General features: G+C 38.3%; 1 protein-coding gene across 8 annotated transcripts in view; it reads right to left on the bottom strand.

The window, feature by feature from the left end:
• The window catches only part of CCDC171 (coiled-coil domain containing 171), a 327,536-nt gene that overhangs the window by 221,259 nt on the left and 85,384 nt on the right, over window positions 1-20,893 (bottom strand). For all 8 annotated transcript variants that reach the window (XR_011492812.1, XM_070480539.1, XM_070480537.1 and 5 more), the window contains one exon: window positions 10,174-10,276. Coding sequence is in view for 7 of the 8 variants with exons in the window: in XM_070480539.1 (XP_070336640.1) it covers window positions 10,174-10,276 (103 nt within the window). In the remaining variant the exon portion in view is untranslated. The remainder of the gene's footprint in view (window positions 1-10,173; window positions 10,277-20,893) is intronic.

Below are 20,893 nucleotides of genomic sequence, written 5' to 3'. Positions count from 1 at the left end.
ATTCATTTCAATGTATGACAAAAACCACTGCAATGATGTAATTAGCCTCCAACTAATAAAAACAAATGGAAAAAAAAAAGATATCTACCTATTATAGAACATGAATAGTCATATTCAACCTCCGAATAGAAAAAAAGAAAACAAAACCCTGTTGTTTAATACTGATTTTTAATCATGTAATAAAACACAGAAACTAACACTCAAATGGGTTTTCACCTGAAAAAATCTAAATATTTAAAACAATTATGACTAAGAAAATCCCTTTTTCATTCTAAAAGCACTGAATATAAACATTTTGTTGGCAGTTATATTTTACAAGCTCAGACTATATTCCATATATTAACTCATCTTATTTACTGAGATCATAAACATCTTCATTATCTTACAAACATTGGTTTCCATCCTGAAAAAAAAAAAATGGCTTATAACTTCCCTCACATATGGACAGTATTTATTATGTTAGTCCTACTCACCCACCCACTATGTCCCCAGGAAGAGTTCAAAAAAATACCTCCTTTACCAACTTTTAAGAAATGTGGTGGGGTGGGGGAGGGGCTGAGCATCCTTGATGAGCTCTGTAGCCTGGTGAGCATCTAGGCGCAGTAGCTGGAGAGCCATGGATAACAGTGGAAAATGATGCCACCAAGCTGGGTTCAGTGAAGATCTTGGAACCTCAAGTGACAGGGTCAAGTGGTGGCCTCAACTTGCAGCGACAAAATGAATATGGTTATCGTAACGGGCAGTGGATTCGAAGTAATAAACAAAATGGTTTTACCCACAGAGATCACTAGCATTGGCTACTGATCACAGTATTCCTGGGACTAAAACAGATAGGCACTCTACTTCAATGTTATTCGATTTGTATAAGTAAAAAGTTCTGGGTCTGATTACCAGAAGTAGAAGTTAAATCTATACAAAAGACATCTTGGCCCTCAACCAATTCTGACAAGTTTTTTCACAGACCCAGGGCCAGTGGATTCCCTTTAGGAACCCAAACATCCTGCCCATAAAGATCATACTACAAATCCTAGCCTTCCTCCAAGAAACATGCAACCATTTAGCAGGGTGACTGTGTACTAGGGAAGGGGAGTTACACATACCTCGGATAACTGGACACTGGATTGGAACTGACTCTAATTCCTGGAGAGCTAATATGCTATCGTGGTTCACTAGCTCACTAGGGGAGGAGCTTATACAAGAAAGCTTTGTAACGTTAAGATCTAGCTCCAGTGGGCCCGAGGTGAATCCACAAAGTTATTTTCCCACTTTGGAATGCGCTGTTATAAAAGACAAATGCAGAAACTGGCACAATGCCCATATTAGTTACCTGACCCATGGAATGAGGAGCTAACAGAGGAAAACAGAAAAAAAAGTAAGTGGAAGTCACCAAAACTCTGATCTACCCAAATAGTAAATCAAAAGTAAAGCCACATTCCTAGAGAGATTGCAGAGATTAGTGCCTCTGTGAAAGATGATAAAGGGTGGTGATTCCAACCACATCGGCATTCAACTCATCTGTCTGCTAGTGCAGAGTACAGATGGGTCTTAAGGAATGACAGTGAATTACTGAAAGCATAATCACATGTGATTCCAATTACAGCTGCAGTAACAGATGTAGTTTCATTGTTGGAGCAAATCAATCCATTTCCCGGAAACTGGAATGAGGCTATTCTATGTTTTTAATAAAAACCACCAAAACAGTTTCCTTCTGCTTGCAGGACCAGCAATGTGCCCTCACAACCCTACCTCAGCACCACATCAACTCTAGCATAATCCAGTGTATAGAAATCTCCATCAGCTCTCCATTCTGGAAGACATCAAGAGTTCTACTTCATTCTCCAAGTTGATATTATTCTGATGGCTTGAGTTTAAGCAGGCCAAGTTTGGCAGGTCCCTACAGGTGAATGATAGTGTAAGCTTTTAGAATCTGGGAAAAAAGCAAGCCATCCTCTGCAGATAAGTATTCTCTTAAAAATCAGCTTTTGACTCGCTATTGGTCCTTAGCAGATACTGCATTCACATCCCCCAATTTAGCATGTGACCTGAGTTGCCCATGATAAAATGATTACTGTCTGATCCACCAACCCCATTAATTTGAGCATGCATGATAGCACTCTATCTCAAAGGAAGATGGTATATACAAAACTGGGTTCAAACAAATCCTGCAGGCACAAGCAAGCTGCATGAATAAGCAATCCAGATTTCCTGTTCTTGTTACATTCTTAACTCATATCCTGAACCTGTGGACAAGTTCCCTATAACCAGTTGACGAATGTGGGGGTGGGGGAGAGAATGAGCTTGTTATATAGATGTTTCTGTATGATGTGCGGACATTCCTCAAAAGTTTTGGACTTCCCTGGTAGTCCAGTCGTTAAGAATCTGCCTGCCAACACAAGGGACATATCCTCAATCCCTGGTCCAGGAAGATCCCACATGCTGTGGGGCAACTAAGCCTGTATGCCACAACGACTGAGTGTGCACTCTAGGCCTCAAGCCCTGCAACAAGAGAAGCCACCATAATACGAAGTCCACACACCGTAACTAGGGTAGCCCCCAAGAGCTACAACTAGAAAGAGCCTTCGTGCAACAATGCAGACTCAGTGCAGCCAAAAATTAATTAACTTAAAAAAAAAATAAGACAGTTGCATCATGACAGCCCTATTCAAGGGTGGCCTTGAAGGATGGTGATGAAACAAAAATCTCCCCCAGTATGCAAAACTTCAAGTACTGGACCTGACTATCATTTTGTCTGGAATGAGAGATGATCAAAGGCACAAATATACACTAATCTGGAGGTAGTAGCTAACAGATTGGCTGAACGGTCAGGGACTCCAAAAGATGATAGGAAAACCAGTCCCAAGGTAGTCTGAGCAAGTGTGTGAACAGACCTCTTAAGATGGGCACTATGCCCCGATCAACTGAAGTAGAGGAGGATCTTAATAATCAGGAGGACAAAATGAAGTATTCTATGGGTGTCAGCTAGCATATTTTCCCGGTCACTTTTCTCTCTGCTCATCTTTGTCACCCCTACAACATAGGAGTCATAGCAGCAAGAGTGGAGGGAAGGCATGGGCTCAGCAACATGGATATTCACTATCCAAGGCTGTTAAGTGCCAGCTCCACCGATACCAAAGACAAACACTGAATCCATGATATGCCACCACTCCTGACTGGCACCAGCCATCTACCTGGCGGCAAGCTGATTATAATAAGTCATTTCCATCATGGAATAAGCAATGCTTATTCTTACTAGACACTCTAGAAAGGCATTTTCCTTCCCTGATCATAATACTTCTGCTGAAATTGTCATCCACGAATTTACAAAATGTCTTATTCACTATCATGTATCCCATAGCATTGCTTCTGACCAAGGAACTCATTTCATAGCAAATAAAGTACTACGGAAATGGGCTCATTTACATAGAATTCACTGGGTTCAATCCTTGATCAGGGAATTAAGATCGTACATGCCACATGGTGTGACCAAAAAAAGTTATTTAAAAAGTTAATGGACAATCCCACTTCTGTATATCCAAAGGAACTGAAGGCAGAGCCCAGCAGAGATATTTCTATACCATGTTAATAACAGCACTACTCAAAATAGCCAAGAGATGGAAGCAACCCAAAGGTCCACCAACAGATATTGATAGATAAAATGTGACAAATACATAACAATGGAGTCTTGTTGTTCAGTCATTAAGCCATGTCCAACTCTTTGTGACACAATGCACTGCAGCATGCCAGGTTTCCCTATCCTTCACCATCTCCCAAAGATTGCTCAAACTCATGTCCACTGAGTCAGTGATGCCATCCAGCCACCTCAGCCTCTGTCACCTCTTTTTCCTCCTGCCTTCAATCTTTCCCAGCATCCAGGTCTTTTCCAATGTGTCAGTTCTTCCCATTAAATGGCCAAAGCACTGGAGCTTCCACTTCAGAATCAGTCCTTCCAATTAATATTCAGGGTTGGTTTCCTTTAGGATTGACTGGTTTGATCTCCTTGTAGTCCCAGGGACTCTCAAAAGTCTTCTTTGGTACCATAATTTGAAAGCATCAATTCTTCAGTGTTCAGCCTTCTTTATGGGTCAATTCTCACATGTATACATGACTACTGGGAAAACCATACCTTTGACTGTGGTTGACTATGGTTTTCTCTATGATCCAAAGCACCTGTGTCGGGAAGGTGATGTCTCCACTTTTTAATACACTGTTTACGTTTGTCATAGCTTTTCTTCCAAGGAGCAAGTGTCTTTTAATTTCATGGCCGCAGTCACCATCTGCAGTGATTTTAGAGCCCAAGAAAATAAAAGCTGTCACTCTTTCCACTTTTTCCCCTTCTATTTGCCATGAATGATGGGACTGGATGCCAGGATCTTAATTTTTGGATGTTGAGTTTCGGGCCAGTTTTTTCATTCTCCTCTTTCACCCTCATCCAGAGGCTCTTTAATTCCTCTTCGCCTTCTGTCATTGGAGTGGTATCATCTATATATCTGAAGTTGTTCAAATTTCTCCTGGCAATCTTGATTCCAGCTTGTGTTTCATCCAGCCCAGCTTTCCCATGATGTACTCTGCAGAGAAGTTAAATAAGCAGAGTGACAATATACAGCCTTGTCATACTGCTTTCCCAATTTTGAACCCAACTGCTGGTCCCTGTCTGATTCTAAATGTTGCTACTTGATCCACATACAGGTTTCTCAGGAGATAGGTAAGGTGGTCTGGTATTTCCATCTCTTTAAGAATTTTTCAGTTTGTTGTGATCCAAACAGTCAAAAGCTTTATAGAGTAGTCAATGAAGCAACATATGCTTTTCTAGAATTCCTTAGCTTTCTCTATGATCCAACAAGTGTTGGCAATTTGATCTCTGGTTCCTCTGCCTTTTCTAAACCCAGCTTGTACATCTGGAAGTTCTCGGTTCATGTACTACTAAAGCCTAAGTTGAAGGAGTTTGAGCATAACCTTGCTGGCATGTGAAATGAATGCAACTATATGGTAGTTTGTATATCCTCTGGCACTGCCCTTCTTTGGCACTGGAATGAAAACTGACCTTTGCCAATACTGTGGCCACTGCTGAGCTTTCTAAATTTGCTGACATATGGGTGCAGCACTTTAATAGCATCATCTTTTAGGATTTTAAATAACTCAGCTGGAATTCCATCACCTCCACTAGCTTTATTTGTACTAATGCTTTCTAAGGCCCCCTTGACTCCACACTGGGATGTCTGGCTCTAGGTAAGTGGCCATACCACCATGGTTATCCAGGTCATTAAGACCTTCTTCGTATAGTTCTGTGTATTCTTGCCACCTCTTCTTAATCTCTTCTGCTTCTGTTGGACAATGGAGTATTATTCAGCCTTAAAAAGGAATTCCTGTCACATGCCATAACATGGATGAACCTGGAGGCAATTTTGCTAAGAGAAGTCTATCACGAAAAGATAATATATGATTCCAATATAAGAGATATCTAAAGTAGTCAAATTCACAGAAACGGAAAGTAGTATGGTGGTTATGAGTGGCTTGCTGGCCAGAGAAAAGGGGATAGTTAATTTTATGTGCTTTCCTGGTGGCTCAGTCTATAAAGAATCTTCCTGTAATGTGGGAGTAGAAAACCTGGGTTTGATCCCTGGGTTGGTAAGATCCCCTGGAGGAGGAAATGGCAACCCACTCCAGTATTCTCGCCTGGAGAATCCCATGGACAGAGGAGTGTAGCAGCTACAGTCCATGGGGTCACAAAGAGTCAGACACGACTGAGCAACTAACTAAACACAGCACAGCAAAATTTTATGTGCAAACTTGACTGGGCTACAGGTCCAGATATTCAGTTAAAAATTATTTCTGGGTGTGTCTATGAGGCTATTTCTGGATGAGACTGACAATGCATCAGTAGACTGAGTAAAGTGGACTGCCCTCCCGTGGGCGGGCCTTACCCACCCCACCGAAGGCCCAGATGGAACAAAAGGCTAAGTAAGAAGGGATGCTCTCTGTCCACCTGACTATCTTCAAGCTGGAAATCAGTCTCTCCTGCCTTTGGACTCAGACTCAGGCTGGAACTTATACCACCAGGTCTCCTGCTTCTCAGGCCTTTGGAGTCAGACTGGCTCTCCTGAGCCCCCTGCGTCTCAGTCCCCTTAGCAGTGTGATCAGTTAGTGAGCCCTCTTACTGTGGTCACTCCCGTGGATTTCACAGACCCCAGCTATGAGCATGATAAAGTAGGGCAAGCTTGGTTTGTAACCCTCAGTGAACTGGGAGGTAAGGAAGCAAGCAAGAAGAAACTGGCAAATGACACCAAAGGAGACCTGCTCTTACAGACAGCCTCAGTCTCTCAGTAACCCATGAGCCTCTAATCAAAAGGTACCAGCCCCAAGGTGCCTGAGGACAATCAAAAGTCTCAAGAAGACACTAGATCTAGGCAATAATCCTTTACGAAGGATGGAAAGGAGGAGAGATGAGAGGAAAAGTACCACCTGTTGTCCTGATTTTCTTAAGAACAGTCCCCGAAGCTGCCCGACTCCTGGGTGATATGTACATACCTAAAGGCACCAAATGTTCTTGCTATTATTTCCTAGGGTCCTTCAGTCTCTCCTAGTAGAAAGCAAAAGGATACTTCTGGAGTATTACAAATGATTTCCTCAAGGAAGGAAAGGTTGAAGAAGGTTGGAGGGGCTGTCTCAGTCAACACAAAAGTCAAGCCGCCTGTGGAGGATCCAAGAATGAGTTAGAAGAAAAACTTTCTTTCATGAACCTAATGAAGGAAAAGTCACATTCTAGAGGTGAAACCGTAAAACCATAGTAGGAAGAAACACTTGAGGCAGAAAGACTACATGGGTTCAAAGTGGGAAAGGACTTCTCCCTTATACACACTCTAAGCATTTCTATCAGAAAAAAAATGAGTTATGAGCAGCCGTCGTGCAGCAATTTCAGCAGAAAGTAGAAGGCAGAAATAGGAAATAAATGTCCATGATTGATTAAATTGAGGTCATCTTATCCAAGAATAGTAGGCAATGAAGGTGGCATTTCCATAAGGCATGACATCATTTCCACTGAACACAGAAAGTCAATCTTCTTGGTGACTCTTTATGGACTGCTACCCAAAAGGCTGCTAAAATCTTGAAAGAGATTCCATGACTACCTTTATAACCTCAAAAATTATCATTCAAAATAGAATATTGACCTACTGTTAATTCATTCATGCTTTTATTCATTGAATAAAGATTTGAGTGCTTCCTCTGTGCCAAGTATTGTCTACCTGCTTAAAACCCTTTAGTAAATGAAAGAGACAAAGATCCTTGCCCTCATGGAGCTTTTACTGCCAATTTGACCAGGCTAAAGGATGCCCAGAAAACCAGTAGATCACTTCTGGATCCGTCCATGAGAGTGTTTCTGGGGGCAAATTAGCATTTGAATCATCAGACTAAGTAAAGAAGATGTGCCCTCACCAACGTGGGTAGGGGAGACAATATCCAATCTGTTGACTTTCCTTACCTACCCCCCACTCTTAGCCCTCTCTTCCTCCAACCCCAAAGAACAAAAAGACAGAAAGGAAGATTCTCTTTTTGCCTAACCTGAGACTTCCATCTTTTCCTGCCCTCAGACATCCTACTCCTTTTCCTGGGCCCCAGGTGCCCCAAGTTTCTCAGGCCTTTGGACTCATATTGAATTATATCACTGCCTTTCCTGGTCCTCAGCTTGCAGAGGAAAGATCATGAGATTTCCTAGCTTCTATAACCATGTGTGCAAACTCCAATATCTCTTCTTGTGTGTATCTATATATACATATGTATATCTTATTGGTTCTATTTCTCCAGAGAATCTTGACAATAGAGATATAATAAAAAAAAAAGCACCACACGGTCTGTCAGAAATGCTTAACAGCAACAAGTACCATGGGGAAAAAAGGGAGAGAGGTAGGGAGGAACAAATTATTTGGTCATCTTTGTGTAGCTGAAGCCAGGGTTGACACAGTAGGCAATCATAATTGTTCAGGCTCTTCCAAAAAATGTTGAGCAATAAGGTTTATTAATTACATCCCTCTTGGTTAAGTGACAAAAATCCAACTTGAGCTGGTATGAGCAGAAAGGGAGTCTGTTGTGGCTATATAGGGCTATTTGATGGAAGCCAAGAGCAAGAATAAAATCAAGTCCAAAGCAGGAATGTGAATGAGTCAGGTATCAAAGAGAAGAACTGGCATAGTCAGAAGAGTTCACTGGGAAAAAAATTTAATGAAGATTTTACAGAAATGTAAGCAGGTTAAGAGAACAAAAAAGATATGATGAGACATCACAAACCAGCAAGACTGGAAAACCAATACCAATAACAGGGAGAGGCCAACAGGGTCAAGTGGAGGTAACGTATCATCACAGACCAACACAAGCCACAGCTGTGGAAGAGAACCCGCTTGACAGGAGCCGTAGCCACCAAAAATGAAACCACTGCCAGCAACACACCGGAGGGAGCGGGGGAAATAAACATCGTGACATTCTCTGCTTTCCTTTCTTCTTCCACCCTCTTAATCTCCTGCTGGGCACCCCCAATCCAAATCCAACCCCCCAAGCCAGAGGGCAAAGGAGCCCAGATCATGCAGTCCAGAGGTCAGCCTCCACACAGCAAAACAGAGACCAGAGAAGAATGACTCTAGGGTGGGTGAAAGAGTGAATAACCAGCATAACATGGAAACAAAGACCACTATGACAGAACAGAAATCACTAATTCAGCACACAATCCCTTTCCCGGAACAGGAAGTTCAAAAAGGATGGTCACTGAAAGATGAGAATAAAAAGAAAAACTTCATTAGAAGACAATTTTTTTTCTATAGGTTTAGCAATAACTTATGAGTTTCTTTGTTATCAACTATTTAAACCTCAAAGGAGACATGACCTCATTATTCTTAGGTTTTCTAATTCAACTCTGCACGTTGAAGTATTAAGATATGCTATGATAATAATTTAACAATTTTAAAGATCCTTAAAACCATTAAGCAATGACACATCTGAATAATAAAATACTATCACTGAGAAAGAAAATTTTATTCCTCAAAGCTTTAGCAAATACAGTTGAAAAGTGGATAACTATATTTTTATGTCACTTTTATACACCTTGATTTTACAGTGACAAACAATGAAATACTAATGCTTTTGGAGAAAGTTTAAATAAAAACAAAGAAAGTTAAAAATAGATAACAGCAAATCTCATTCAATTTCTAATGGTTCACCAACAGAAATCTGCAGATTCATAATGTGAAATGGGCCTTGATCATATCTTTCTGCTTTTATAAGGACAACAAACTTTTCTGAACTTAAGTGCTTCCTAAAGAACTCATTTGTCAAATATGCTTGATTCCTTTAAAAAAAAAAAAAGTCTTGAAGCTATTTTAAGGTGTAAGGAATTGAATTTTACATGCTTTTTTGAAAAATATAATTGAGTCAGAAAGCAACTAAATAATTTGAGGCTGACAGTATGCCAAAAGAAAACTGAGGTAGAAAAGTGAAAGTAGCTAAGTCATAGCTACTATAGCACACATAATGGCAGACACACACAAAAATTAAGGAAGTAGAAATCATGGAATGGACAACATTCATTAGTAACTAATGTTTTTTGCTAGATATCAAAATATGCCTACCCGATATACAATCTTTATAGTTCTCTATCATATTAAGTGGGCTAATACTAAAACCAAAGCATTTTACCTAAACACTCATCTGGAGAGTACATACACTGTAGTAGGAAATGAAGGAGAAAACCAGACTGGAAAGCAGCAGTGAAGAATACGCACTGTTACAGCCTGTGTCCTACATAACCTTTTGAATACATGACCTTTAAGTTGCTGAAGGTTGCCTCAGAATTTGGCTCTGTTTGATGGAAACATCTGTTCCCCTTGCAGGTATACTGCATGGACTTTCTTCTCAGTTGGATTCAGAACACAGCAAGTGAGCCCTTGTCTGTCCAATCACACAGACACCAACACTTGTAAATCAAGTTCGGGAGGACAACAGCAGGTCCACAGTCCGTCACCCTTTCGCAGCCAGCTAGGCCAACTGACTGCTGTGAGAACTGCTCCTATCATGTCATCAAATCAAAACATGTTGAGATGAGGGACTATAAGAGGCATCTGCAGAATTCCCAAAATGGAGTGACTTTGGAACATTGACAGATGCATCTGTCATTTTATACCTTCAACTAACCTGATGTCCATTGGCCTGACACAGAAAAGCTGTCCAAGATCGATTCCAGTTCTTTCACGTTATTTTCACATGTCTCCACTAGAAAAGCCTGGTGCTTCTTAGCCTTTTAATTAAGAAAAAAAATTACACATAATAAGGTCATGCATCATAAGAGTTGCAGACTTTTTGTGTGAATACATATAGCACAATTAAGTATAAATGAGCTAATAATTACTCCATTCAAATCTATTAATAAACTTCTTTCTGTCTTAACCATACCTTTCACCTGGCTTAATGCAACAATGTGTAGGGTCTCAATAACAATTGACTGAGGCCTCAGTGCCTGGCAGTATTCCCTATACTCTAACATAGCAATTCTTTCTATCATCACAACAAATCTATGAGGGAAGGGCCATCGTTATCTCATTTTACAGATAAAGAAATAGAGACACAGAGAAATAGAGGAAAATTTTAAAAGATTATGCTTGCAGTCATGTAGCAAATTGCCAGATGGTGGTCAAAAGTGAATGTAGTATGACAAATTAGAAGGAAACGGTAGCAGACTACCAAGAGGTGATGGCAGCTTTTAGGGTCTTAGCAGAGAAAATGGGGTGTGGGAGTATATGCACTGAAGGATGTTGGAGGGGTGCATACTCAGAAGATAGAATGGCCAACCTTGATAACACTTCGTTGGGTTAGATTATATTGACTGGATTGGGTTGGATTCAATTGGACTCAGATAAAATGAGTAGTCAGGACTGATCCCAAAGTTTCAGACTAGAAGAACCGGGTGGACTTCAGCAGCCGAGTAAGAACCATGGAAGTAGAGAAGGCCTTATTTTGGCTGTTTCTGTTTATTTACTCGTTTGTTTCTGGTGGGTAATGTTAATCATAAATTCTGTTTAGACCATATTCCAGTAAAGCACTTTTAAAAGACTCCCAGCACCAGTAGACTACCTGGCAAATAACTGACCCTAAATATATTTGAATTAAAAAATAATAAATAAAGTAAAAACTATGAGAGGCAGCTGGACGCAGTGGTGTAAAGCTCAGAAGAGAGGTCAAACACAGGCTTGAGAGTCATCTAGGGATGAGCTTGCCTTGAGAGTGTCTGATAGGAAGCGAAAAGAGTCTAGGATAAAGCATAAGGAACTCAGGAATTAAATACTTAGAAAAGGAAAAGGCAGCAAAAAAGACTGGAAAAGGAGGAAGAAAAACAGAAGATAAAGTCATGAAAACCAAAATAAAAGAACATCTCAAGGACAGAGTTATGTCCAGTGTCACAGAATATTCAAGAAAAACAGAGACTAACATGTTCCATGTTCACTGGACGTGGAAGTCATTGGTGACCGTGATGAAGTCTGCTGTAACTCGTATTAGAACAGGTCAAAAGAGGAATAAACCTGCAATTTTTTTTGTCTTAGTGACATATAAGAAATAGAAAAGGAAGTTTAGACAAAACACTTTTGGGAACAAGAGAAGGGGAGATAAAAAGGGAAAGTAGTTGGAAACAAAAGTGGGATTGGAGAAGAGTTTGGATTTTTTTAATAAGTGAGAAAAAGCATATTTAAAATCTGATGAGACAGAGGCACCAGTGAGGCGTGTTTACAGTAATAGAAGAAATGGGAGAATATATATTATAGGACAAAATTCATCGTTAAAATACACAAAACTAATAATCTTTTCTTTGGACATCAGTTCAATTATCACTTTTTTGGAAAATCTATCTTTTACTCCTTGACTATGTCAATTAACCCTACTAGATTCTTCTCAGCACTTATCAGAGTTTTGATTCCACATTTATTTGAGAGGTCTTTTGTTTTGTTTTTTTAATGTAAATTTTATTTTATTATTTTTTTTCCATTTATTTTTATTAGTTGGAGGCTAATTACTTTACATCATTACAGTAGTTTTTGTCATACATTGAAATGAATTAGCCATGGATTTACATGTATTCCCCATCCCAGTCCCCCCTCCCACCTCCCTCTCCACCCGATCCCTCTGGGTCTTCCCAGTGCACCAGGCCCGAGCACTTGTCTCTTGCACCCAACCTGGGCTGGTGATCTGTTTCACCCTAGATAATATACATGTTTCAATGCTGTTCTCTTGAAACATCCCACCCTCGCCTTCTCCCAGAGCCCACAAGTCTGTTTTATACATCTGAGTCTCTTTTTCTGTTTTGCATATAGGGTTACCGTTACCATCTTTCTAAAGTCCATATATATGTGTTAGTATACTGTAATGGTCTTTATCTTTCTGGCTTATTTCGCTCTGTATAATGGGCTCCAGTTTCATCCATCTCATTAGAACTGATTCAAATGAATTCTTTTTAATGGCTGAGTAATATTCCATGGTGTATATGTAGCACAGCTTCCTCATCCATTCGTCTGCTGATGGGCATCTGGGTTGCTTCCATGTCCTGGCTATGATAAACAGTGCTGCGATGAACATTGGGGTGCACGTGTCTCTTTCAGATCTGGTTTCCTCAGTGTGTATGCCCAGAAGTGGGATTGCTGGGTCATATGGCAGTTCTATTTCCAGCTTTTTAAGAAATCTCCACACTGTTTTCCATAGTGGCTGTACTAATTTGCATTCCCACCAACAGTGTAAGAGGGTTCCCTTTTCTCCACACCCTCTCCAGCAGAGGGGTCTTTTGTTAATGTCTATCTCATTGAAAACAAGCTCCGTGAAAGGAGGAAATATGGTCTTTTATTTTTTGTCTTTATCAATGTATCCCGCAGACCCAGACAATACTGATTATACAATAAGAGTTAAATATCATATTTAACATGCTAAAACATGCTATCAACAGAAGATTGTTAAATCAATTAGAATTCATCAACAAAGACTTCAAATAGAAAAACGAAGTTCTATTACACTAATATACTAATATGGAAAGATCTCTAAGCAATATTGTTGAGTTAAAAATGAAAGAGGAGGTGGAAAAGGTATGTTCTACAATAAAATACTTGATTCAATGTCTGACTGAAAGCCCTTTGAGCTGGGATGTAAAACCAAACCAACAAAAACAAAACAAACCCAGACTTAAGTTTTCTCCATTAGCATACAATTAGTAACATGCTTTTTAATGTTGTCATATTATAGAAATTTTAATATATAATTTTATATATGATAAATTATATTTTGTATAATAAAAATGATTTGTGTTAAATTTACATTAAATATATTCAATTCTAAATTCAAATAGGATTATAGTATACATACTATTATACAACTTATTTTTCCATTCACAGTATGTTTCTAACATCCTTTCCACATCACATTTCTACAGTTGCATAGCATTCCATTGTTTAGATGAATTAACTTATCCATTGTTATCATTAATGAATTTAACCAGTCCACTACTGCTAAGATTTATAGGTTATTTGCATTTTTCCTATTAATGACAATACTATAATATAAATCCTTACATGTATACTTGTACATCTTAGGATGCAATCAAGTATATCTACTCAGTAAATTCCTAGAAATAGATTTGATGAGTAAACATCAAACTATTTTCAGATAATTGTTACCAAATTGCTTTCTATTTTCAGATAATTGTTATGTACAACTATTTTCAGGTAATTGTTACCAAATTGCTTTCTAAAGTCCTACTGGTATAAATGACCATGAAAAGCATAAGTACAATTTATTGTCAGATAATTGTTACCCAATTGCTTTCTAAAGTCCTACTGGTATACATTACCATGAAAAGCATAAGTGTTTATTTCCCCATATCTTTACAAGGTAAGCATCATCAACTTCTTTACTATTCATTTCTTTAATTTTAAATAAGATTAACCATCTCTTCATACCTTTATCAGTAACTTGTACTTCTTTTTCTGTGAACTGCTTTTTCATGTGTCCATTTCTATATTACTCTGTATACATTTTCCTTAGTGATTTATTACAGTCCTTTGTAAATTGTGAAAATGATCGCTTTGTCACACACATTGCAAATCATTATTGCCAATTTGTCATTTGCCTTTTGACTATATTCATAGAAACAAAATGTTCCAACTTCTCCACGTGTTCTCTAAAACTTGTTACTGTCCAGTTTTTAAATTGCAGTTATGTGAATGAGTGTGAAGAGTCATCTCATTGTAGTTTTGATTTGCATATCCCCGACTAATGATTTTTGAACACTTTTTTACATGCTTACTGACCATTTGTACATCTTCTTTGAAGAAATGTCTATTTAAACCTTTAGCATAGTTTTCATTGTTATTTCTCTATTATTCTGAATACAAGTTCTTTATCAGTCACTTGATTTGCAAAAATTTTCTAGCACTTTGTGATTGTATTTTTACCTTCTATCTTATGAAGCAAAAAAGTATTTAATTTTGGTGAAGTACAATGCATCTATTTTTTATCACTTCAGTTTTTGCTGTGGCTCCTAAGAAAGCCTTGCCTGAGATTTTTGTAGTTTTAGCTATTCTATTTGGGTCTATGAACCATTTAACTTTTGTGCAGGGGTCCAAATTCACTCTTTGGCTTGTGGATACCCAGTTCTTTCACCACCATTTGTTGAAAAATGCTATTCTTTCTCCCACTGAATTAACTTGGCACCCTTTTCAAAAGCAATTAAACATAATTATAGGAGTTTATTTCTGGATTCTCAATTCTTTTCCATTGATATACATGTCTACACTATGCCAATACCACACTGTCTTGATGATTACAGCTTTCTTCAGTTCGGTCACTCAGTCATGTTCAACTCTTTGTGACCCCATGGACTGCAGCACCAGAGGCTTCCCTGTCCATCACCAACTTCTGGAGCTTGCTCAAACTCATGTCCATTGAGTCAGTAATGTCATCCAATCATCTCATCCTCTGTCATCCCCTTCTCTGCCTGCCTTCAATCTTTCTGAGCATCAGGGTCTTTTCTAATGAGTCAGCTCTTTGCATCAGGTGGCCAGAGTATTGGAGCTTCAGCTTCAGCATCAGTCCTTCCAATGAATATTCAGGATAGATTTCCTTTAGGATTAATTGGTTTCATCTCCTTTCAGTTCAAGGGACTCTCAACAGTCTTCTCCAACACCACAATTCAAAAGCATCAATTCTTTGGTGCTCAGCTTTCTTTATAGTCCAACTCTCACATCCATACATGACTAACAGAGAAACCATAGCTTTGACTAGATGGACCTTTGTCAGCAAAGTAATGTCTCTGAATTTTAATATGCTATCTGGTTTGGTCATAGCTTTTCTTCCAAGGAGCATCTTTTAATTTCGTGGCTGTAGTGATTCGGGAGCCCAAGAAAATAAATTCTTTCGCTGTTTCCACTGTTCCCCATCTATTTGCCATGAAGTGATGGGACCAGATGCCATGATCTTAGTTTTCTGAATGTTGAGTTTTAAGCCAACTTTTTCACTCCCCTCTTTCATTTTCATCAAGAGGCTCTTTAATTCTTCTTTGCTTTCTGCCATAGGGTGGTGGTGTCTGCATATCTGAGGTTATTGATATTTTTCCTGGCAATCTTGACTCCAGCTTGTGCTTCATCCAACCCAGTAGATGTTTTTTTTCCAGAGTTCTTTTGCTTTTTCTATGATCCAATGGCTGTTGGCAATTTGATCTCTGGTTCCTCTGCCTTTAATCCAGATTGAACATCTGGAAGTTTTCAGGTCACATAACGCTGAAGTCTAGCTTGGAGAATTAGGAGCATTACTTTGATAGCATGTGAGATGAGTGCAATTGTTCAGTAGTTTGAACATTTTCTGGCATTGCCTTTCTTTGGGATTGGAATGAAAACTGACCTTTTTCAGTCCTGTGGCCACTGCTGAGTTTTCCAAATTTGCTGGCATATTGAGCACAGCACTTTAACAGTACAGCTTTATAGTAAGCTTTACAATTGGGAAATGCTACTTCTTCAACTTTATTCTTCTTTTGCAAGATTATTTTGGCTATTCTAGTGTTTTTAAGTAATCAAATTTATCAATAATTTGTCTTGGGACTTCTAGATTTTATGTCATACATTCCTTACTCCAAGATTATAAAACACTTAAATTCCTTTATTTCTATTTTTTTATATTCCTCTTTTATGACTCTTTAATCAATCTAGAATTTGATATAAGAAATAAGGCAGGGGCTCAGTTATACTGTTTCCTTTTATGTACAGCCAGTTATTTAAAATCTAGATAATCTATCTTTATAAGTTGGTTTGGCATACTATGATACTGTGATTTATAATAAGGAATATATATTGGACCTATTCTATACATTTCCATATGATTTTTGAATCAGCTTGTCACTATATGCAAAGGCCAGCTGAGAAGTTGATAGAGACTGCATTGAATCTACACATTAATTTAAGGAATATTATTATCTTAACAAATAACAATATTAATTCTTATGATCCCTGCAATTTTGCTAAACTTGTTTACAGTTCTAATAGTTGTGTGTGTGAATTCCTTATAATTTTCTGATTACAAAATTACATGATTTGCAAAGAATTTACTTCTTTCTTTCCAAAATTAATGACTTTTATTTTTCTTGCCTTACTGCTCTGGCTGGAACCACCAGTACAATGTTAACTAGACATGGTAAGAGTATACATCCTTACCTTGCTCCTGATCTTAGAAAGAAAGCAGCCTTTCACCATCAACTTTGATGTTGGTTATAGGTTTTTCACAGATGCCCTTTCTCAGGTTGGGGAAGTTCCTTTCTTGTTATTCTATTTATAACTAGTAGTATTATAATTTTCTACAGAGATATCTGGCTAATAGTCTCATAATATAGCCAATACAAATTTTATTACATCTAATAGGTTTATGAGCCACATTATGATTGCTTTTTATTGAAGCAGAGTTGATTTACAAAACTGTGTTAGTTTCAGGTATACGGCAAAGTGTCCTTTTATATCTGACAAATTTTTTCCTAATAAATTGTTTTGGTTTTATAAATCAAGCCTTCATTCTTCACTCATATAGAGACAATAGCTGGAACTTTTGAAAGTGTGGACTGCACTTATATTTAATTTTTGTTCTCAAAGCTGTTGGTTCTCTTAATAGCCTTTTGATAAGCAAGAAATTTCTAGAATAAAAACATAATCAACTAAATAAAACTGCTAGATTGAAAACAAAATGCCAAACCAACATAAAAGACTAAGCTTCTAATTTTTTTTCCATTTATTTTTATTAGTTGGAGGCTAATTACTTTACAATATTGTAGTGGGTTTTGCCATACATTGACATGAATCAGCCATGGATTTACATGTGTTCCCCATCCTGATCCCCTCTCCCACCTCCCTCCCCATCCCATCCCTCTGGGTCTTCCCAGTGCACCAGCCCTGAACACTTGTCTCATGCATCCAACCTGAGCTGGTGATCTGTTTCACCTTTGATAGTATACTTGTTTCAATGCTATTCTCTCAGAACATCCCACCCTTGCCTTCTCCCACAGAGTCTAAAAGTCTGTTTGTACATCTGTGTCTCTTTTTCTGTTTTGCATATAGGGTTATCATTACCATCTTTTTAAATTCCATATATATGCGTTAGTATACTGTATTGGTCTTTATCTTTCTGGATTACTTCACTCTGTATAATGGGCTCCAGTTTCATCTATCTCATTAGAACTGATTCAAATGAATTCTTTTTCATGGCTGAGTAATATTCCATGGTGTATTTGTACCACAGCTTCCTTATCCGTTCATCTGCTGATGGGCATCTAGGTTGCTTCCATGTCCTGGCTATTATAAAATGAACATTGGGGTGCATGTGTCTCTTTCAGATCTGGTTTCCTTGGTGTGTATGCCCAGAAGTGGGATTGCTGGGTCATATGGCAGTTCTATTTCCAGCTTTTTAAGGAATCGCCACACTGTTCTCCATAGCGGCTGTACTAGTTTGCATTCCCACCAACAGTGTAAGAGGGGTCCCTTTTCTCCACACCCTCTCCAGCATTTATTGCTTGTAGACTTTTGGATAGCAGCCATCCTGACTGGCGTGTAATGGTAACTCATTGTGGTTTTGATGTGCATTTCTCTGATATTGAGTGATGTTGAGCATCTTTTCATGTGTTTGTTAGCCATCTGTATGTCTTCTTTGGAGAAATGTCTGACATTTCTTCTTTGGAGAAATGTCCAATTTTTTGATTGGGTCATTTATTTTTCTGGAATTGAGCTGCAGGAGCTGCTTGTATATTTTTGAGATTAATCCTTTGTCTGTTGCTTTGTTTGCTATTATTTTCTCCCAATCTGAGGGCTGTCTTTTCACCTTGCTCAAAGTTTCCTTTGTTGTGCAAAAGCTTTTAAGTTTCATTAGGTCCCATGTGTTTATTTTTGCTTTTATTTAGAATATTCTGGGAGGTGGGTCATGGAGGATCTTGCTGTGATTTATGTTGGAGAGTGTTTTGCCTATGTTCTCCTTTAGGAGTTTTATAGTTTCTGGTCTTACATTTAGATCTTTAACCTATTTTGAGTTTATTTTTGTGTATGGTGTTAGAAAGTGTTCTAGTTTCATTCTTTTACAAGTGGTTGAACAGTTTTCCCAGCACCACTTGTTAAAGAGGTTGTCTTTTTTCCATTGTATATCCTTGCCTCCTTTGTTGAAGATAAGGTGACCATAGGTTCGTGGATTTATCTCTGGGCTTTCTATTCTGTTCCATTGATCTATATTTCTGTCTTTGTGCCAGTACCATACTGTCTTGATGACTGTGGCTTTGTAGTATAGTCTGAAGTCAGGCAGGTTGATTCCTCCAGTTCCATTCTTCTTTCTCAAGATTACTTTGGCTATTTGAGGTTTTTTGTATTTCCACACAAATTGTGAAGTTATTTGTTCTAGTTCTGTGAAAAATACCGTTGGTAGCTTGATAGAGATTGCACTGAATCTATAGATTGCTTTGGGTAGTATAGCCATTTTGACAATATTGATTCTTCCAATCCACGAACATGGTATATTTCTCCATCTGTTTGTGTCCTCTTTGATTTCTTTCATCAGTGTTTTATAGTTTTCTATGTATAGGTCTTTCATTTCTTTAGGTCTATATACTCCTAAGTATTTTATTCTTTTTGTTGCAATGGTGAACAGTATTGTTTTCTTTTTTATTTATATTTTATTTTTTTTCTTCCATTTATTTTTATTTGTTGGAGGCTAATTACTTTACAACATTGCAGTGGTTTTTGTCATACATTGAAATGAATTAGCCATGGATTTACATGTATTCCCCATCCCGGTCCCCCCTCCCACCTCCCTCTCCACCCCATCCCTCTGGGTCTTCCCAGTGCACCAGGCCTGAGCACTTGTCTCATGTATCCAACCTGGGCTGGTGATCTGTTTCACCCTAGATATACATGTTTCGATGCTGTTCTCTTGAAACATCCCGCCCTCACCTTCTCCCACAGAGTCCACAAGTCTGTTCTATACATCTGAGTCTCTTTTTCTTTTTTTTTGCATATAAGGTTATCGTTACCATCTTTCTAAATTCCATATATATATATGTGTTAGTATACTGTAATGGTCTTTATCTTTCTGGCTTACTTCGCTCTGTATAATGGGTTCCAGTTTCACCCATCTCATTAGAACTGATTCAAATGAATTCTTTTTAATGGCTGAGTAATATTCCATGGTGTATATGTAGCACAGCTTCCTCATCCATTCGTCTGCTGATGGGCATCTAGGTTGCTTTCCCTTTCTGTTTTCTCCTTGTTAGTGTATAGGAATCAAGGGATTTCTGTGTGTTAATTTTATATCCTGCAACATTCCTGTATTCACTGATTAGCTCTAGTAATTTTCTGGTAGAGTCTTTAGGGTTTTCTATGTAGAGGATCATGTCATCTGTGAACAGCAAGAGTTTCACTTCTTCTTTTCCTATCTGGATTCCTTTTACTTCTTTTTCTGCTGATTGCTGTGGCCAACACTTCCAAAACTATGTTGAATAGTAGTGGTGAGAGTGGGTACCTTTGTCTTGTTTCTGACTTTAAGGGAAATGCTTTCAATTTTTCACCATTGAGGATAATGTTTGCTGTGGGTTTGTCATATATAGCTTTTATTATGTTGAGGTGTGTTGTTTCTATTCCTGCTTTCTGGAGAGTTTTTATCATAAATGGATGTTGGATTTTGTCAAAGGCTTTTTCTGCATCTATTGAGATAATCATATGGTTTTTATCTTTCAATTTGTTAATGTGGTGTATTACACTGATTGATTTGCAGATATTAAAGAATCCTTGCATTCCTGGGATAAAGCCCACTTGGTCATGATGTATGATCTTTTTAATATGTTGTTGGATTCTGTTTGCTAGAATTTTGTTAAGGATTTTTGCATCTATGTTCATCAGTAGTTTTCTTTTTTTGTGGCATCTTTGTATGGTTTTGGTTTTAGGGTGATGGTGGCCTCATAGACTGAGTTTGGAAGTTTACCTTCTTCTGCAATTTTCTGGAAGAGTTTGAGTAAGATAGATGTTAGCTCTTCTCTAAATTTTTGGTAGAATTCAGCTGTGAAGCCATCTGGTCCTGGGCTTTTGTTTGCTGGAAGATTTCTGATTACAGTTTCGATTTCCATGCTTGTGATGGGTCTGTTAAGATCTTCTATTTCTTCCTGGTTCAGTTTTGGATAGTTATACTTTTCTAAGAATTTGTCCATTTCTTCCAAGTTGTCCATTTTATTGGCATAGAGCTGCTGGTAGTAATCTCTCACGATCCTTTGTATTTCAGAGTTGTCTGTTGTGATCTCTCCATTTTCATTTCTAATTTTGTTGATTTGGTTCTTCTCCCTTTGTTTCTTGATGAGTCTGGCTAATGGTTTGTC

Source organism: Odocoileus virginianus, chromosome 18 (genome assembly GCF_023699985.2).
Source record: "Odocoileus virginianus isolate 20LAN1187 ecotype Illinois chromosome 18, Ovbor_1.2, whole genome shotgun sequence".
Classification (NCBI taxonomy): Eukaryota; Metazoa; Chordata; class Mammalia; order Artiodactyla; family Cervidae; genus Odocoileus; species Odocoileus virginianus.
The sequence above is the reverse complement of the archived record's forward strand: the minus strand, read 5'-3'. Positions and strand labels throughout refer to the sequence as shown.